At 51.0% G+C, this 20,371-nt stretch overlaps 1 protein-coding gene across 9 annotated transcripts in view; it reads right to left on the bottom strand.

Annotated features, from left to right (window-relative positions):
• Positions 1 to 16,191: 16,191 nt before the first annotated feature.
• The window catches only part of Mapkap1 (MAPK associated protein 1), a 212,027-nt gene continuing 207,847 nt past the window's right edge, over positions 16,192 to 20,371 (bottom strand). For all 9 annotated transcript variants that reach the window (XM_031369934.1, XM_031369930.1, XM_031369929.1 and 6 more), the window contains 2 exons: positions 20,138 to 20,235; positions 16,192 to 16,687 (listed from right to left, as the gene is read on the bottom strand). In XM_031369934.1, the coding sequence (XP_031225794.1) occupies positions 16,562 to 16,687; positions 20,138 to 20,235 (224 nt within the window). In that variant the 3' untranslated portion in view covers positions 16,192 to 16,561. The remainder of the gene's footprint in view (positions 16,688 to 20,137; positions 20,236 to 20,371) is intronic.

Genomic DNA, 20,371 nt, shown 5'->3' with positions numbered 1-20,371 from the left:
TACTTCTGGGTGTAGCAGGGGCTGATGGGAGAACACGAGGAAACTGAATCCTGTTAGAACAAAGGGCCAGGGGCTGGTGTTTCCGGACCTTTTTCTGATGGGCTTTTTGAGAAACTCTAGGGTGGGACTAAATGTGGGGTACTGATGCAGGAAGAGGAGGGCTTGGTAGGAGTTGGAAGAGGAAGGCAGAACCTGGGTGGTGGTACCCGGAATCCACATGTCAGAAGTTGTGTCGTCCAGCCTGGCAGAAATCTTGCGAGTTAGTCTGGGCCGTAGGTGGCGCCACAGGGCTGCAGTTGTGCCTCCCTCGCGATTCAGTCCCGGCTGTCCCTTGCCCGCGTGGCCATCCCCATCATCCGAGTCCGCCAACGCCGCGAGTCAGTTTGGGGCACTAGAATTGCGTTCAGATCTGCCAGAGCCAGCCCCAGGCGGGCACTGGACGTAGGGGAGAACCCTGGAGCTAACTCCTTGGGCCCTGCAGCTGCCACTCCAGGGCCTTGATGTTAAAGGCGGACCACACTAGCGTTGGGGCGGTGTGCCCGGAGTCGGGGTCCCCACCCGCCTGGAATATGAGCGACACGCGTGAGCGTGGGTGCTGGGGACATGCGTGGGACGCAGGGCCACCGCCCCGTGCTTCCTTTGTTCCCGCACTGAGCTGCGGGCTGTGGCTTCACTGCCTCCCCCTGTGCCCCGCCCTGCTGTCATCTGTAAGGGCGAAGGTCTCGGTCCCTGCAAGGAATGTGTCCATGGGCCCTGCCTCGGTGGCTCACTCCCTTGACCCCTGGATCACACTGGAGAAAGCCGCGCATCCCCTCCTCAGGACACAGAACCTGCTCAAGTCCCTCAGCACTAAAGAGGCTCTGGAACCAGTGTGTGTGTGTGTGTGTGTGTGTGTGTGTGTGTGTGTGTGTGTGTGTGTGTGTGTGTGTGTGTGTGTGTGTGTGTGTGTGTGTGTGTGTGTGTGTGTGTGTGTGTGTGTGTGTGTCAGGGGATGGGAGGCAGTTGATCTTAGAAGTGACTGTCACAAGCCCAAGAGGGTCATGCCAGGGCTCTAAAGTCCACAGACCTCATCTGCTAAGGGGACAAGTGGGAGCCTCCAGGTTGGGGGTCACTAGGGAAATTAAGCCAAGCCAGACAGAGGGTTCAGGCCTCAAGATCGAGCGTCGCCCACTTAGGCACGGGGGAAGGGTAAGAGCAGGCAGGGGCTGGGTGCAGGAGCTGGAGGCTTGTGATGACACATCCTCAGGCCACCAAAGCTGGAGCCACTGGTGACACAAGGCGCCTGTGTCCCTCCTTCGGCTGCACCCCTCTCCCACACCCGTTTTCCCAGTTTGCCTACGGTGCCCCTAGTCTCTTTCCCTTTTATCCATGTCTAGGCAGCTTTTAAGTCCAGACTTAGAACCTGTCCAGGACTCCTGGAACCCAGCTGGGGCTCAGCTCCCCAGCAGCTGCTTGCCCTTCACTGGGACCCTTGACCCTGCCTGGGGCAGAGTGGGTAGGGGCACAGACCAGATTCTGTACCAAGTTTCTTGACGTTTTTTCCCTCTTTCTTTTTAAAAAGACACTGTAGCTGTCTTCAGACATACCAGAAGAGGGTTTCTGGTCCCATTAGAGATGGCTGTGAGCCATCATGTGGTTGCTAGGAATTGAACTAAGGACCCCTGGAAGAGCAGTCAGTGCTCTTAACGGCTGAGTCATCCCCCAGTTTCTTGACTTTCTGGTAGGTCTCTGAATACCACATGTTCTAAGTCTCAGGACAGAGACAATGGGAGTCCCCATCCTTTGCTGTGTCTAATACTTAGAAAAGCTCAGCCTGTGTGAGCTGACATTTCAAGGTCTTTCCTGTCACATTTTCAGGGCCTATTCAGCCTTTAGTTTTTCCCCAGGAACCTCATCACCACCCACAGACAGTGCCAAGTCCTGGGAGGACTGGACTCTCTGTGGAGTGACTGTCATCACAGCCTGGGACTGCTGTATCTGCAGCTACATCCCTGGAATTCTGACCCAGATCAGGGAAGATGGAGGACCCATGGCCCTGACCTAAGGCTCTGAGAGTACAGCCGTGGGAGGGTGATGTATACAATTGCAGCTGACCTGGTCACTTTCGTCCTGCTGCAGATGACAGGGAAAGAGTAAATCCAACGGAGGTGAGATCCAAGAGGGGTGAATAGAAGGGAAGGCTAGACCTGGGCTGGTGGCCTGAGGAGGGAGGGGCAGGACACTGGCAAGGAAGGTGGCTCAGGCTAGGGCTGAAGAGGGGCTCTTGCTAGCCAAGGTCATTCCAAGGTTCTGGCCTTTGCTATCCAGTTGGCAAAATTCTCATGATTGGGGAGTGGGCCAAACGGTGACTCCCATTTGCTGGGAGCCTGGTCTTGGTGCTGCTGGGTGTTCTGGGTCCACGTGTGTTAAGTCCACTCTCTGGGTCTTTTAAGTTGAGCTCCTTGGAAGCAAATGTAGCCACCAGCCTGGCTGGGCCCAAAGCTGGGAGACCTGAGGGGGTTTGAGGGATGGGAGGGCTGGGGACCCATGTTTCCCTTCTTTTATCAATAGTCATTTATTGAGCACCCACTGTTTGCCCCAGCCCACACTGAGCTGTACAAACTCCGCTCCCTCTCTTCCTACAGGGCTTTGTCTACTAGCACTGGACACTAAGTATGTATGTATCTATTACTGTTGTTGTACATATATTGTATGTAGGTGCTATGTGTGCACATGTGTGTGAATGTGGAAGCCAGAGGAGGACATCAACTGTTCCACTCTATTACTCTTCACCTTACTGAGACGGGGGTCTCTCACTGAACCCCAAGTTAGACAAGCAGTCAGTAATCCCCAGTGATCTTCCAGTCTATCATGACTCTGTGGTTACAGACATGCGTGTAGCCATGAATATCTTTTACATGGGTGCTGAGGATTTGAACTTGGGTCTGCTTTCTTGCACAGCAGTCGCTCTTACCTACTAAACCCTCTCAACAGCCCCTAATTATGTACTATTTGATTTCAAGGACAAGAGATGGCAAGACTTTGTATTCACTGGGAATATAGGGAGCAGGGGTCCCACAAACACGTCAGTTCACAATCTCAAGTGGGAAGGGTGAGGAAGGAAGGGGCAGGCAAGTTGTAGGGCCTCAACTCCAAGAGGGGTGAATAGAAGGGAAGGCAGGACCAGCAGGTGAAGCCTTTTAGGGACAAGGGAACAGAGCCCCAGCCCAGGGGACTCTGGATTTTGCACTAAGTCTATGGGAGGTGGAAGCCCTATGGCCCCGGAGGTGTAGCCATGTCTGAGCCAGCCCAGGGAGGTAGGCTCTTGATGTCCTCGGAAGGCCAAGGTTCCTGAGAAGCCAGGTGGAGGCTGGGCTTGGGGAGAAGCAGCCACATGCATGGGAAGGGAGGAGACAGAACGTGGAGGTCATTGGTAGGGGTCAAGGCCCAGGACAGCAGATGGTCACCAGGTCTGAGGCTGCATTGGCCCTGGGCTTGACTGTCCTAGGCCTTTACATTCAGCCCAGTGGAAACACTTTGGTCTGATGGTGGGTTTTCCAGAGGGAATGGATGGTCTGAATGAGGGGAGTGGCTGGCAGGGGTGGGCTGGAGGGGGATGGGTTTCCCGGAATCCTAGATCAAGCCTTAATAATTTGTTTCAGAATTAATGTGCGTTCACGCCATCTTTGCTGTTCCAGCTCATTGAAGATTAAATAAAAATGTGATTCCCCTCCCCCAAATGGAGGGAGAGAGACCAGGTCTAATCTTTCCAGCTGGGCCGGCTGGGAAGCCACCACTCCATGGGGAATAAATCTTTGGGGGAGGGGACACTTGACTCCCTGGCTTTCAATCCAACCGGGTATAGTGGCCCTAGTCATCTCCTATTATCTAGCTGATAATCTTTTATTGTATGTGGAGACCTTTCGTGGAAGCTCTGAGTCTTCCCAAGGCTGAGGCTGATGCTTCACTAGGCTCTACTGCAGGGGCATGGTCAGATCCTCTAAGTGCCTGGGCACCAGGGAAGGGACCAACACTGGCCACTTCTGGCTGCACCAGAGAGCCCAGGCCTCTTTAGGAAGAACAGTGGCTCTTTGCCTCATTCTTGGCACCCAATCCAGGGAAGCCGACTGAGGCAATATGTACTCAGTTATTTATTTATTCCTTCAGTTACTCATTTACCGGTGGATCAAGGTTTTTTGTTTTGTTTTGTTTTTGTTTTTGTTTTTGTTTTTTGTTTTTTGAGGCAGGGTTTCTCTGTGTAGCTCTGGCTGTCCTGAAACTCACTCTATAGACCAGGTTGGCCTTGAACTCAGAAATCTTCCTGTTTCTGCCTCCCAAATGCTGGGATTAAAGGTGTGCGCTACCAATGCCCGGCTCAAGTTATTTTTATATCTTTTTTGTGCCAGACTCTCAGAGCAAGAAGCAACCTGACAGACAGACAAGCAGACAGACAGGCAGGCAGACAAATAAGCAGACAGGCAGGCAGAGAGGCAGACAGGCAGACAGTCACACAAACAGGTAGGCAGGCTGGCTTCTTGTCAGGGTCACTACCACTTTGTCTTATCATGCCTCAGGATTAGCACACCCTGATCTTGGACCTTCTCTGACATGGTCCTTTTCTTCCTCAACATTTCATGTGGATCAAGGTGGAGGAGGTATTAATCCAGTGTGTTTAGAGAAGCTGAATGAAGGCTTTTCTTTTCTTTTCTTTTTTTTTTTCACTTCTTTTCCAGACATCATTTCTTTGTGTAGACCTGGTTGTCCTGGAACTCACTTTGTAGACCAAGCTGGCCTCGAACTTAGGATTCTTCTTGCTTGTCTACCAAGTACTGGGATCAAAGGTGTGCACCATCACTATCTGGCAACTGACAGAGTGTTCTAAGAAGCAGAAATACCTCTTCATGTTCGTGTGACTGCAGAAGCCTCAGTCCTGGGCTGGATGCAGGGTCCAGATATCAGTGAGGGCTTTGGAGTCCCTCCTGTCTCTGTGTGCCTCCACACCACGTGCCAGCTAACCTCATTGTGTTAGTTGTCTTCACTTGCCTATAATCGGCTTTGTCATCTTTTATAGTCCAACCTGGGCCAGGCAGCCACCTCCACCTCCACAATGCCAGGTGGAGGTGGCTGCCTGGCACCTCCAGGTGCCAGGTGTCCCTTGATCTAACTGGGTTATGTAGTACTGAGCACTGGATCCAGGGCTTCCTGCATGCTAGGAGACATAGCCTGATCCCTAGAATCAAGTCAGAATCTAAGACCTGTGCATGCTAGACCATGCTAGACCACTGACCCATGTAGGTGGAGCTTCCTGGACTCTTTGGTCAGGGACCGAATGCAGCTGGGTCCCAGCATAGCCAGTGTTCCAGGTCCAGTGTGTGGTGTGGCTGACCAGTGTCTGCATTAGGGAGCTCAGGTTCTGGTGGGAAAACACGGGGGCAGTCATGCTCAGAGCTTTGCCGGATTGAAACTGAGCCCTCACAGGCAGCGCTAAGAGGGTGGAAACCACTATCTGTGGTAGCCAGAAGTAAATCAGATTAGACAAAAATGGCCTGATGTTGCTGACCTCTGGCCTTCACACACAGACACATATATATACACACACATACACACATACACACACATACACACACATACACACACATACACACACATACACACACATACACACATACACACATACACACACACATACACACACATACACACACACATACACACACATACACACATACACACACATACACACACATACACACACATACACACACACACATACACACACATACACACACACACACACACATACACACACACACACACACACACACACATACACACACATACACACATACACACACACACATACACACACACATACACACATACACACACATACACACACACACACACACACACACATACACACACATACACACACATACACACACATACACACACACACACACACACACACACACACACTCACATACATATATACCCTAGCCCATAACATAGAAAATGGATAGTGTCCAAAATCTTTTTAAAGTACTCATGAACTCAGTGGCAGGAAGGTCTCCATGATAACAGGGCAGAGGAGCCATGTGGACACTTCTCACAGCAGTGAGCAAATGCCCCGACTATTCCCACCAGGGCACACAGTGTCAGCAGGTCTCTACTCTGAGCATCCCTCCACACTGGCTGCAGATACAAACCTTCACTCCCACCTCTGAGGCTCTTTAGGGTCCCGGTGTATGACAGTGGCTTCAGTAGCAGCTTTGACACAGGGTCATCACCAGGCCCCTGGCACCTGTAGAGGGCTGGAAGCCACCCTGGGCCTGGTTTACAGTGTCCCCAGTCTCCTGTTCCCTGGGTGTCTCATCACTTCCTAGTCTAGGCCAGAGCACCCTGTCTCAAAGACCCCCAGTCTTTATCTCCCAGTGCTCGGTCACTCAGCAGCCCCCAGAACATGGTTTGGTTCTTGCTGTAGGCCTCAACCAACAGGGATTCTGCTCAGGATTGAGGTGGAAACCACTCTGGTTGTCTCAGGAGAAGGAGCCGATGGGTTGGGAAGTAGATGACACACATAGAATAAATACGCTGTGGACCGGTCCCACTGGGCAGAGACATCAGCAGTAGCAGTATCCCTGAGCCGTGTGGAGCTTAAGCGCAGGCTGGGAAGCAGGAAGGCCCAGAGGCCCCCACAGCTTGGTTAATTTTTTTTAAGGAATTATTTTTAATTCTGTATATATACGTGTCTGGGTACTTTAAGTGTGTATTATGCATATGAGTGGCTATGTGCGCATGTGCAGGTGCCCATCAAGACAGAGGCATCAGATCTCTCAGGCATTTGTGAACCTCTGGGAGCTGAACTCAGGTCCTACACAGCAGCAAAACCTACTCATAACCTCTGGCCACCTCTCTAGCCCCTGGTTAGTTACCATAGCTCATTTTCCTTTTGGTATCTTGCAGGTGAGGAGACCTGCCCAGAGAGTTGAGGGGAGGCACTGGGCAGAAAATTTAATTTGCTCCTGCTGGAGGGACCCACCGTGATCGACAGGCTTTGGGGGTACACAGACCCAGACCCCTCTCTGTAGGAGGCTCCTTCTGCAGCTATTTCTGAGAGGAACCTAAACTGGCCCCCTGGACTTCCAGCTGGATCCCTACTGTGTGTCATAACTTCCTTCAAAGGGAATTTAGAGAGGTAAAACCTGGGTAGTCAGGTGGATGGGGCTCTAAGAAGCTCAAAAGGCAAACATGGAAGGTCCTCGAGAGAGTTCCTCTGGTTCTGTAGCCCAGGCTGGCCCGAAAGTCTGTGTGCTGTGTGACCAGGTCATACCTGTGTTCTCTGTGTCTGCTTCTTTCTCTGTGCATCTTGGGTAAGCATGCCTGCCCGCAGCATTGCTTCAGGTCTGTAATCACCCACTCATTGGGTGGGAGCAGGAGGTGGTGAGTTTGAGATCTACTTGGGCTTCTCAATAGTGAGCTATGAAGTGACTTGCTCCAGTGTCTCAACAGTGACAGCACATCACGAAACCAAGACAAAGAACAGCAGAAAGAAGGTGTCTGCTCGTCTGGGAATCTTATGTTTTATTTGGTGCCTCCTCCCCCCTGTCCCAAACCCCCACCTCCAACACCAGAGAGGATCAAGGACACAAGAGCTCACCCACCCTGGAACATATCAGGGTGAGAGCTCAGGCTGCTTTCCAGGCTGAGCTCCTCTCCCCAAATGGTTCCCATCTCCCGTGCAAACATATTTATTGGGTTTGATGGCAAACACATTATACTTGTCCCAGGAAGGGCAGTTCCAAAGAGAAAACCTTGAAGTCCGGGAAATAATGACGGGGGAGTTAAATTAAAGTGTATAAAACCCTCCCGAGAGATAACGTCAGGGTGAGTTACAGGCCCGATAAGGGATTGGGGCTTCTCAGAGAGGCTCAGAAAGGTCGCCCAGTAGTACGCAGAGGACCAGGAATCATAAATATGGGGGCAAGATGCCCAGCCGGGGTCGCCGGGGTGAAAATATTGGGGTCATTCCAAAAACAATTATCCTGCTTTACTCTTCAGATCTTGTAAATCTTTTGTCTCTTATAAGACATTTCTGGAGAAAGACACACTTTGGAAGCTTTAACTGATTCTGTAGCTGCTCTGGTGGTTGAGCTAAGAGCAAACAAAAAGACAAAGGGGGAGCATTCCCCAGCATCCTCACGGCTGTAGGGATAGCTGACGAGCTCCATCTTACTCTTTGGAGACTTGGGGCTGACCTCGGGTTTGGATTACTCCGTTTGGAGCCAGGGTACAACTTAACAATGAATTTTTGTTTTGGATCTGGTTCTTGTCTCCAAGTTCCAGCCCCCTCTTTGGGGGCTGACATGATAGCTGAAGGGCAGCAGCCATCTTGGCTCCTCTGGTGGGCCTGACTGACTGTGAAGCCATCCCGACTGATGTTGCTGTCACCTTGGCTGACATGTATTAAGGCTCCTGTCCCCACAAAGAGCCCTTGGAAGTAGAGAATGGGTCTAGGCTGTGGCTGGGCTCATTCGCACGGCTTTGGGTCCAGCTTTCTTCTTTCATGCATTGTGCTCCACGTTGGAACAGCGGAGAGCCATAATTGATTTTATAAATACCGACTGGCACCTGTTATATGACTACTGTTCTGCAGGCCTAACCACCTCAGGCTCAGCTGGGAGCTCAACTTTTAGGCAGCCATTCATTAGGTTTCTCTGTCACCTGTCTTGAAGCACAAGGCTCGATGGCTCATGACAGGCTCTGGAGGAGGGCAAATGGGCACACAGTCACATACACCACAGTGTTTGGCAAACTTCTGTAGCTGGAGAGTCTCCCTGGGAGCCTTTAATGTCATGCTTTTATCCCTAAGCCTGTGCTTGTCCCTGAACTCAGGGAGGAGACAGACAGACATACTGTACCTAGGCCACAGGAGACTCCCACAGGAAAGTGGAGTTTCCTGACTGGCTGCCTACTTACACTGCACTGACTTCTTATGGAAGGCAGACATTTCCCTGTACTCAACCCCAGTCAGGACTCTGGATGTCGGGTAGCCTGTGCCCTCGGGACTTCCTCTGGTAGGCGAGTTCCCAGGGAGAACAGTGTTGGAGAAGTGATGTGGGCTTGGGAGTCTGGGTGGGTTCTGGTCTGGTAGCTATGGTAGGGAAGTAACAGCCACACACCTCAGAGAAACTGTGGCCGTCCCTTACGTACTAGCTCAGCTGGACTCCCACAGCACCTGACAGCACATCAGATCCGGTACCCCACTGCCAGCATTGGCTCTAAAGACTTCTCCTGGGGACTTCGGGGGTCACAGCCACCTTGCAGAAACTCTGCATGGCTCTGGACAGGTGCTGGGAGGCTCGGTCAGCTCAGACAGGCTGGGTCTACTGTCAGTCCCTGTGTACCCTGGGAAGGCAGAAGGACTCTCCAGCCCCAAGTTCCTCATCACTATGAAGGGCTAAGGATGAAGGCTGAGTGTGATCAGCTGAGCAAAGAGGTAGTTGCTCGCTCCACATCGCTCCTAGAAGCCAGAGATGAAAACCTGACCTTAAAGAGCCCAGCTGGACGCTCCTGTGGGCCTGGCAGACGTGACTTTGCAAATCAGATGTGACAGGGCAATGTGTGCCAAAATGGTGGCCAGCTGCTTGGCTGGGAGGAGGGGCTGTTCAGAGACCAGGATGTGTCCTTGGAGAGCAGGCGGCAAGCCCTGGGCCCAGTGCAGGTGTGCAGGTGGCACCTGACTGGCTGGCCTGACCAGACTTTAGGACAAATAGACATAACACACACACACACACACACACACACACACACACACACACACACACAAAGTGCTTGTGGAGACATGTATTAACACACGTGTTCATGTAGGGATACAGACACACATCCATTCACACACACAAACTCATATCACAGCACATATAAATACATACACACTGATTCAAAGCTCAGGCGCACACAAGTTCCTATACAGATGCATGTGGCCCAACCTTCCCTCACAGATACAAGTCAAACATGTACACACACACACACACAGGAGCATGCTCGCTCCTTCCACTATCATCCAGCCTGCTGTGCTGCGCAGGATTTTTACTTCCCCAGGTTGCCTGACTGAAGTGAGAACTGGGGGCAGGTTTCTAAGTGTCTCTCCCTTGCTGGCGAAACTCCTCCCTCTTTAGGTCTGGTAACTTCGTTCGACCTAGGTGCCAGCTGCTGGTTTTAGGGTTGAAACAGTTGGAAATGAAGCAGTGCTGGAGCCCTGCAGGGAGGCCCAGCCACTCCGTGTCCTCCCACGCTCTGCGCTCCTTCTAGAAGGATGCATAGTCACATGTCCTCACACCAGGGGATGGCTGGGATGAACACGAGACTTGCACTGGCCTGGAGGGCGCTGGACTGCTTGGAACGTTCAGTGGCCTCATCCCCTGTGGAGGACACCCTGGTCTGGGGGCAGATGAGGCACAGGCATAGGCAGTGGCACTGAGGGACACATGGCTGAGCCAGAGCCTGGCTGTGGTGTCTGACTGGTGTGGCTCTCAGGCGAAGTTTGCCAGAAGGGTCAGAATCCTCTGTCACTGAGGGTTCCTCAGAGCTGCCCAGGCAGGGCACAGACATCCCTGTTAGACATAAGAGAAGCTAACAAGTTTGGGGTAACAGAAGGAACCCCTTTTTTGTAGTCCCTTAAGGCGTTGGGTGGAGTCTCTGCTCACCGATCTGGAACTGGTTAATGTGGCCGTGGGGTTGAACTCAGGGCTTCCTGCCTGGTGGGCAGGGACATCCCAGTCTCATATTCAACCTTTCTTGTTTTGTTTAGTGATAGCTTGAACAGATGGCCAAGTGAGCCTTTTGCAATAAAGCATTTAGTTATGACTGGCAGCCAATACTCTGCGGCCTGCCTGGGCAGGAGAGGGGGTGGTGACTTCTGGTCTGTTCTAGGCTCCTTAGAGTGAGTTCAGCCAGGGGCCCTGGTATGGTGACCTAGGGCAGGCCCAGCCGTAGTGGTTCTCAGCAAGGCTCTATACTTGGGTCTTCTGAGTCCAGGGGTCAAGAGGCCCACCACACCTCCTTACTATGGTTAGGGTCTTTCCTGGAGGCTGCTGACCAAGAGCCAGAACTAATGGGCCAATCACAGGCTTGGCATCCGCTATGGGTCCCTGTTGGCCGACAGTCAAGGTCTGTTAGGATCTGGGCTCCTGGGGCCTGGGGAAGTCATAACAAAGATACTGGTTGGGACTGGCTGAGGCTTCTGCAGCTCTGCCCTGTAGTGGATCTGGCATACTTGGTCCTTGAGCCTGGCTGTGCTGCCTGTTCAGATGTTGGAACTCCCAGGGATCTGGCTGGGCGCTTAGCAGCTTCCTGTCCTCAGGGGATGTGTCCTGCCAGGCTGTTGTCAAGGCTTTTGGGAGGTACACTGCAGAGCCAGTGGAATCTGGACCCATCTATGGCTCCAGTGGCCCAAGGCCTCCTCTGCTCTTTAAATGCAAGTGGATGACACCATTGTCCTGAACCCTGAACAAGGCAGCCACCCAGTTCTATACAGCACCCCCAAACTTCTCTTTTCCTCTGGACTCACCATAGGTGAGGTGACAGCCGAGCATAACAAGAGGCTTGCGCAGCGAATGGCACAGCAATGCTGAGACTTGCAGTGCAATTGCAAAGCCATGTTGTTGGCCTCCTGTGGGGACCCTCCACTCTTAGGGAAGCTACCAGTGACAGTCGATGTCCCCCAAGAACCGCAGTCTTCCAGCTCCTCCCCAGCAGGCTTGGGTCCAGGCAGAAGAATATCACCCCAAAGGAGGTGGACAGAAAGATTTGTGGTAACCTTGCTTCTAGAACTTTCTTAATTTACAGCTTCCTCCAGCTGTTTTCTTCCTTTTTTTTTCTTCCTTCCCCAACACACATCAGTTAAGTTCTTAACACAGTCAAGGGCTTGAAGAATGCTAAAAATTTAATGTATGTTAAAAAGGGTATTAAATTCTAAACTAAAATTTGCATGGAAATATGACATTAAAATACTTTTAGCTTTTAGGAAGCCGGGGGGGGGGGGGGCTGTAACACAGACAGATTTTATCTGTTTAAAAAGAATTAGCTTTCCAGTATTTCTCCCTGATCCCAGCAGTTAGTGTGTGTCAATGCAAGGCCTGCCTGGGGCTGCTCAGCTGATATGGCAGGAGAGAGGGAAGCAGGCCCAGCTGCTGGGGCTCTTGGAGGCAAAGACAGGGTCTGCCCTGCACTGAAGGCCCTGCTGGGGGAAGGGGTGGCCAGTGTGTTCTGTGTGTGGCTGGGCTGCATAGCTACCTGTTACCTGCACCCTAGTGCACACGCCAGGCCTTTGCACATCACTGTGTTCATTTCATAGACAGTGGGACTTGTCCACGTTTGTGCAGACGAGGGATTCAGAGAGGCTGAGTCATGGGCGTGGGCTCAGCACAGCATAGGGAGGTAAATGTTAAATTTCTCTGTGGATTCCTCAGCTGGCTCCCTGGGGCTGTAGCAGGGCCCCAAGCTTAGCCTTTTCTTTTCCTCCTTTGGCTGAACCCCATTACCAAGACAGCCTCTCACATCCTCCACCACCTTACAGTGGCCGAGATGAGTAAAACAGGCATCTGGAATCCCTGGCTGTAGAGTAGTGAGGCCATGACAGTGGCCATCTCCTGGTAACCTTGAGGAGTCTGGGTGGGGTGCACAAGACAGCAGAGCTACCCTGGCTCCAGGAGAGCCGGCTGGCAGGGGACATTGGGCGGAAATGACCACTCTTGCCCACCGCACCTTGGGGAGGTTACTCATTGGCAGTTAAAAATCTATTGTGACTTGTCAGAAAAATGAATAAATGGGCACATTAACTTCTGATTCCAGACCTCAGCATGTGTTTGTCTAATCAGGAGGTTGAGTGAGAGGCAGCTACTGCGATGGGAGCTTTCCTGTCCATCACACTGAGAACGCTACTGGCATGGGGAGTCCATGAGGAACAGCACTCCCTGGCAGGGCTCTGCATCTCTCAGAGGAGTTTGATGGAGACAGATATTCATGGTTTGGTCCTCCCAGCAACCCACTCCCTACCTGCAGGCTCTCATCAGTAGTCTGGGGCAGGTGGGCGGGTAGACAGGAGGGGTCGTATGCAGTCACTTGGGAAGAGGGGTCCTCTATGGAGGAATTACTCCCCTCAGTCTAGATTACAGGCAAGCTTGTGGGCATTACTGATTGATGATTGTGGAAGGCACCAGCTCACTGTAGGTGGTGTCATTCCTGGGCAGGTGCTCAAAGAAAGCAGACTGGGCAAATCAGTAAGCAGCCCTCCTCTAGCCTCTGCATCAGCTCCTGCTTCCAGGCTCCTGCCTCTGGCTTATCTCACGATGGACTGTGGCCTAGAACTCTCAGCTGAATAAAACCTTTCCTCAAGCTGTTGTTTTTGGTCAGTGTTTATCACAGCAACAGAAGGGAAGTAGGCCAGGACCATGAGTGTCTTTCCTTTCCCCATCTGTAAAGATCTAGAGAGCTTGGCCTGGGATGGCCAAGATTCATGAAATAGAAATGTGAGCCTACAGCCTGTGAAGTTCAGACCGGGGAGGGCACTGGTAGACATCACCAAGGCAGGGTTGACAAGATGGTTCACAGGGTAAAGGCATTTTCTACCATGCCTCATGTTTGAGCATAGGTCTCATATGGCTGACGGAGAACAAACCACCAAATTGTTCTCTGACCTCCACATGGGTGTGCCTGCCACCCACAGAACAAAATGTGATAAAAATAGTCTCAAAATTTTCCAAAGGTGGTTAATGCCCACCCTGTGGTATGACTCTTGTGCATGACATAATTTTGGGGGCACTTGGATGGGTGGTTTAAAAATGTTTTCCCTTGGGGCTGGAGAGATGGCTGCTCAGTGGTTAAGAGGACCGACTGCTCTTCCAGAGGTCCTGAGTTCAACTCCCATCAACCACATGGTGGCTCACAACCATCTGTAATGGGATCTGATGCCCTCTCTAGTGTTTCTGAAGACAGCACCACAATGTACTCACATACAGAAGATAAATAAATCTTTTAAAAAAAAATTTTCCCTTTATGTGTATGGTGGTGTGTCTACATGGATGTCTGAGCATCAGAAGAGGTCACAAGATCCCCTGGACTGGAGTTATAGACGATTGTGAGTTACAATGTGGGTGCTGGGAACAACCTTGGGTCCTCTGGAAGAGTGATCAATGCTCTTAACTATTGAACCATCTCTCCATCTCTCTTTTTGTTTTGGGACAAGGACTCAATATATAGCCTTGGCTGGCCTGGAGTTCTCTTTGTAGACCAGGCTAACCTTGAACTCCTCAGGGATCCACCTGCTTCTGCCTCCTGAGTGATGGGATTAAAGGTGACTTGGTCTACTGTTAATAGCAAACATATCCAACCCTCATAAGCACCCTTGAAAGGAACCACTTTCACCTTCATTTTACAAAAGGGGAAACTGAGGCTTGGGGAGTCAAGTGATTCACAATCCCAGGAGCAGCTGGGATTGTAGGACATCCTGGTGTGGGACCACATAACTTCATTGGTCCTTACCCCCATGTGCTACAGCCCTGGATCTAAGGAGATGGGGAGCCCCTGAAGGCAGCTAGCAGGGATATGAGCAGTGGGGCACCTACCAGCCTTTGACTCTATGAAGATAAGAAATGATCTGGGAAGGACACATTTGCAGAATATTGCCACATTGTTGGCTCACCATGCCTGGGGCTGGGGGTTTACAGTCAGCAGGTAGGCGACAGGTAGCTAGGATGACTAGGTTGGCCAATACAGACACCATGGGGCTTGTCGGCGCTGTAGCCAGAGGTGCTGGCAGAGGCTCAGAGACTAGGCTAGACAGTACTGACAGTACTGACAGATCAGACTTCCTAGGGAAGCTTCTTCAAGGGAAACACAAACAACTGGCAGGCTGGTTCACAATGGCCCGAGGAGTGAAGGCTGCAGCTCACTTACCGCAACCTGGGCTGTAACACCAGGCGACTCAAACCCCAGAGACCCTAAACAGCTGGGAGCCACATACCACCAGGTGTGGAGAGCAGAGCCAAAGATTCCAGTGCCCCGTAAGTAAAGGGACGACCAGACCTGGCTTTTGTACAGTTTAGCATAGCTGGGCATTATCAACTGCCAGGGTGTCACCCCCCCACACCCCCGGGGGACTTGCTGTGGCATTACCATCTCAGCACTGTGTGCTCAAGGCTTTAGGAATTCAAATCAATATACAAAAGTGGGTATTTATGACTTTTATTTTAGTATTTTAATATTGAATATGTGACAAGATTTAATGACCAAATTAGTCATTTACATTTTCAAAGATATCTAAATATAAAATTGCTAAAAATTCAAATACAGACCAAGCTACAAATAATGTTTCTTTTGGGGGGAGATAGGAATGGAAGACATTAGAAAAGGGTGCTTCTGTTGGCTGAACAGATCAGAATGAGAGAGGCATTCATTCAGTCGACCCCTTTGCAAAGAAGCACACTTGACTGAGATGCTTAGACACAATGATTTAAAAAATGTCCTAATCACAGGTCGTATAAGATATCAGCTGTGGCCCTGGTCCAAGGACGCTGCCACAGGCGGGACCATGGTGAGGTCTGCAGAGGCATCTGGTGTAGACCGAGGTGTGGTGTGGTGTCAGGGTGCTGGGTACCTTGCCTTTTGTGCCCAGGGCTTGCTCTCCTTCTCCCTGATTCAGCATAGCAGCAGCAGCAGCAGCAGCAGCAGCAGCAGCAGCAGCAGCAGCAGCAGCAGCAGCAGCAGCAGCAGCTTGCGGCTCTACAGCAGGCACCCGTAAGAAGATCGGAGACAGGTCAGAGAGACAGCTGACCATAGCATACTTGCTATGAGAAGATGAAGAGAAGACTCTGGCTGGGAACTCAGCACCACCTGGAGACACTGTCACACAGGCGCTGACACATTGAGAAGGCCTCAGAAGGGGAAAATGACAGCCTTGGACACACGTACCAACCCACGCACTCACGCATGGCACATGCTAGGTCCTCACTCCTAACTTTATAAGATGCTATTCTCAAAGCAAATCACTCATTTAAATAAATGGCACAGTTAAACTACTGGCTAAGCCCTAAACATTGCTTCTGAGAGCTCCAACCACAGCTTCTGTAATCTGCCCATTCAATATGGTAACAGATTTTCAAAGAAGATAATATAGTCAATCCTCCGCCCCAAAGAATGGTCCATCATACCAACCATGATAAAGAGTACACCTGTTTATTAAAAGGAAAAAAAGAGAGAAATGTACACTTTTGTTCTTTGTTTGCTTTAAGAAATTTGATCAAGTTGCAAGATGTCTGGCATGGCTATGTACATCCTTGTGGGACTGCCAGGCAGTGCACACGGCTGAGCAGCACTTGGCCCCTCCAGGAGGTGGGCTGGCTCCTGGGCATTGCTACTTAGAACCATTGCCAAGTTTCAGTCCAATGGCACCCCTACCTCTAAACCTTCCCCTAGAGCCCAGCAGCCTGTGCCTGCGGGTCTCAGCACTACAGGATGCAGGGGGACTCTGGTCCACCTGGCCTTGCAGGCAATCTGGGCTGTGGCACCAGACTGGAGTCCAGTGTCACTGCTGCCCTGATTTCTTCTCCTTCTGGAAGCTGAAGCTTGTACGCCTGTTCAGTTTTCTTTGTTTCTGAGCAAAATAATCAGCGCGGGCAGTACTTGCTCTTGATTCCAGGATGTAGTTAACCTAGAAAGCAAGAGGACATGGCTGTCACTTGGCAGCACTGGCTGTTCCCCCAGGGCAGAGCTTGGGGTGGAAAGGAGGCCAGGTTTAGGGAAGGGATCCTGGGACGAGCTGCTCTGACACTGTACAGCCTGGCAGGCCTCTTAGTCACCGAGCAGTGGGGCTACTGATCCCTAGGCTTATGTTCTTTGGTGTTGGCTGCCTCCCAGAGTGCTCCCTACTCTTGGATTTGGCCAGCCAGCTCCCTAGTCCTGGCTCCACAGGCCTCCAGTCTGCCTCCTGACAGTCTGGCATGCGTCCTCTAGTGTCTCATGCACCCACCAGCCAGGACCAGGTAAGAAAGGTGAGGCTCAGGGGACCAAAGAGGGCTGAGGTCACTGAGATCAGGATGGACTTCAGTTTGCAGTGTGTCTTCTCTGGGTCACTTGTGCACCTTCATACATGGCTTCCCTTCCTGGCTTTTTGTGAAAACAATTCTTACACTCTCACATGTCCCAAAGCCTCGCTAGAAAGCTCAGCCTTGGTTTGGAGAAGGCAGCTAGAGGCTCTTGAGCAGTGTAGTTGCAGACGGAGGCTCGGACAATGTCCCTCCAACTTTCAACAGTGGGAGGTATAGGCAGGCACGGGTACAGAAGGCCTGCCTCACCCGGCTGCAGCCTTGCCAAGTTACCAGCTGAAAGCCATAAATCAGGGTGTAGGATGGCAAGGGTGATCTGCTGGGCCAGTGTGGACATGATGTGGGGATGGCAGGAGGCATCATCATGCTTGGTAAACACTATCTCTGGCTTACAGTGTTTGCACTCAGCTGACCGGCATTTGCAGTGTATTTTTGGCACATTTAATTTGACAAAAGCATTTTAAAATAGCCCTTAACAAGCCAACTATTTCCTAAATTTATTATCTTCAGTACTTTGTGATAATCACATAGATAATTTTAATGCAAGATTAATGTAATAATCAAAAGATAAAAACGCCCTTTGGTCTGCCATTAGCTGGTTAATATGCTGTGGCTTAAAACGTGCCCAATTTTATGCACTATAGAGGGTTTTACTTTCGATGCACTTTACAGCTTAAGGCATAAAAATATAGGGAGTTTTCATGGTCAATAAAGCCACAGCCTCCATCACTCAGTCACAGAAGAGCCCGGTGTGAAGAGCCCAACAGTCCCTCAGAGATTCATCTCGGGCCAGCGGAAGGAGGGACTGTGCGACTCCAGCATATGTGGAAGGTGGAGGACAGCCCTGAGCAGCACAGGCCTTCAGTGAGGCTCAGCATCCTCTGAGACCTTGGGCCTCTATCTCCTCACCTCGAAAATGGGGACAATGATGTCCATATTCTGTAGGCCAGTTGGGAGGGTTAGATGAGATATGGGATGTGAGACATGCTAGATATAGCTGCTACTCAGCCCCTAAGGGACCCCTTCATCATCCTACAGAAAGCCTGTCTGTGATGGCTAAACTGCATCAGCTTTTGGGTCTTAATTTATCTATTTAATTTTGGTCTAAACTCTCATTTTTCCTTGAGTCTGAGATGGATCCTAAAGAGTTTCAAGTTAATGTTTCTGTCAAATTTTGGAGCCAGGGTGGGGTCTTGGAAGCTGAGCTCTGGCACAAAGCTCACATTGGCCTGGCTGAGGCATGGAGGGAATGTTAGAAAGCTGACGTACAACCTTCTCAAAGAGAGGGAAGTGAAATTCAGCCTTTGGTCAGAACCATAACCATTAGCTCTGAGTCAGGCAGGTCCGGGGATGAAGCCCTCCGAGTTGCATGATGATGTGAGATCTCTATAAACATCCTGAGATGCACACAGACATCTCAGGGGAGGAGGCAGGCCTGGGGGTGGGGTGCAGGTTTCGGAAAAAAACGTGTGCTCTGAGGGAGCATTCAGTCCTGGAATGATTTCTCTGTACTTGATCTTCCGTCTCATACTCAAGTCATAAACCTGTGTTTCTGTCATCAATCTGCTGTTGTGAAAATTATTCTGATGTCAAACACAAGATTATAATTTTACTAGAATCCTTCTCACGTCTTGAATATTTTAATGCTGGCTATAAAAATAAGTCCAGGCTCCAGTGAGGGGGGGGGGGACTGGGATATTTTTACCCACTCTGCAAATACCTGTGACTTGCTCCTTGGACTGTTTTGTGAGGTTCTGCCAAGTAACTCTTGGCTCTCTGGAAATCTGTGGCGCAGAGTGGGCACTGTCCTCACCCTGGTCTCTGGGGAACTCTGCTCAGTGTGGCCTATGAACTTCCGAGTCTGCCCATGCTACTGTGTCTCCTCTTTGTCCTCCCAGGATGATTTCTTGGTGGCCATGTGGTGTTTGAACTACAGTATTCCTACAAAGTCAGGGAGCCTTGGAATATTGGCAGTGCATATTCCAGAATCTGCCAAACCTACCATTAAGTTCTGGTTCTGCCAACTTAGCAGAGTCACCATCCTGGCTGAGTTCCCTTTTGCTGGGCATTTTGTTCATGTGTAACTGGAACTTTCAGGGTAGCTCAGTTCCTGTCACTACCGCCCGATTGCTTCTCCTGGGAGAGAATGACCAGAGGGGCTGGTGCACTCATCTGGCTTATTTACACCTAGGCAGCCACTTTCCCATAGGGGCCATGCAGCTACTCTGATAACCATCTTACATGTAGGGAAATTGAAGCCAAGGGTCATCCAGGCCATGGTAGGGCACGTCTTTCCTCTTATGCCTAAGCTCTGCTTCTTCCACTTGTTCTGTCCGTGTAGGATTTGCCTTAGGAAAGGGACATTGGTTTTGAGGAGTCCTGGTCTGGTTGTACCACAGAGACCAATGGTCTGGGAGGCACCTGGTGCTTCAGAGAAGGGGTCATCCCCAGGCCCTGCCCTAAGTTCCTAAATCAACAAACCCATGAGGTGCCTCCTAGCCTGGATGCAGCCTCTCAGGGACCCAGCTTGCTGCCTGGTCCCTTCCTGGGTTTCTGTGAATCTGCCTGTTCACCCAGGGCAATGTCAGCAGCTTACCCTTTACAAACCCACACAGCATCTCTGGGACTGTCAGCATATTGGTGTAATGTCTATTTTGTTCTGTCTCCCCTGACAAGGGAGAGCTCTCTAGGGGAAGAATAGCCATTGCTGGAGGCAGCTAGAATGCTTAGCCCAGGGAAGGTATCTGGTGTGTGTGCTGAGCTTCGTCCCAGGATAGCCCCAGTTGGCATCCTTCAAACAGGTTGGGAGAATCACCTTGAGCGATTCAAAACTATTGTCTCCTTAGCTGGCTTCGGAGCCTCAAGGGGCTCCTGACAGTGGTTGGGGAAAATAAATGGTGCATGAAAGACAAAAAGCAGAGAAGAGCTAGGCCTTTGGGGGCTGGAGGGAGCAGAACAAGTTCAGCTTCAGCTGAAGCAGGTGTGGCCCTGATCTGAGACTGGTCCAGGTAGAACCCACCCTCCTAATTCTGGGTCAGAGGCCACAACAAACTCACCTTGAGCACGATTTCACTGACTGTGGCTGCATCGGACTCGAAGTACAGATGCTTATAGTCATGACTGCTTAGATACGTGAGCTTAAATACCGCGTGACCTGGAGAGAGGGGAGGGTCCAGGTGAGTCACCGTGGAAAGTGGGGTGCCCCAAATGTCCTCCCTGATCCAGACAAGAGCACCTGGAGGCTGGATGGCAATGTTCCCTGGGGTGGCTGGGTTTCTCATCACAGGCTG

Source organism: Mastomys coucha, unplaced genomic scaffold (assembly GCF_008632895.1).
Source record: "Mastomys coucha isolate ucsf_1 unplaced genomic scaffold, UCSF_Mcou_1 pScaffold15, whole genome shotgun sequence".
Classification (NCBI taxonomy): domain Eukaryota; kingdom Metazoa; phylum Chordata; class Mammalia; order Rodentia; family Muridae; genus Mastomys; species Mastomys coucha.
The sequence above is the reverse complement of the archived record's forward strand: the minus strand, read 5'-3'. Positions and strand labels throughout refer to the sequence as shown.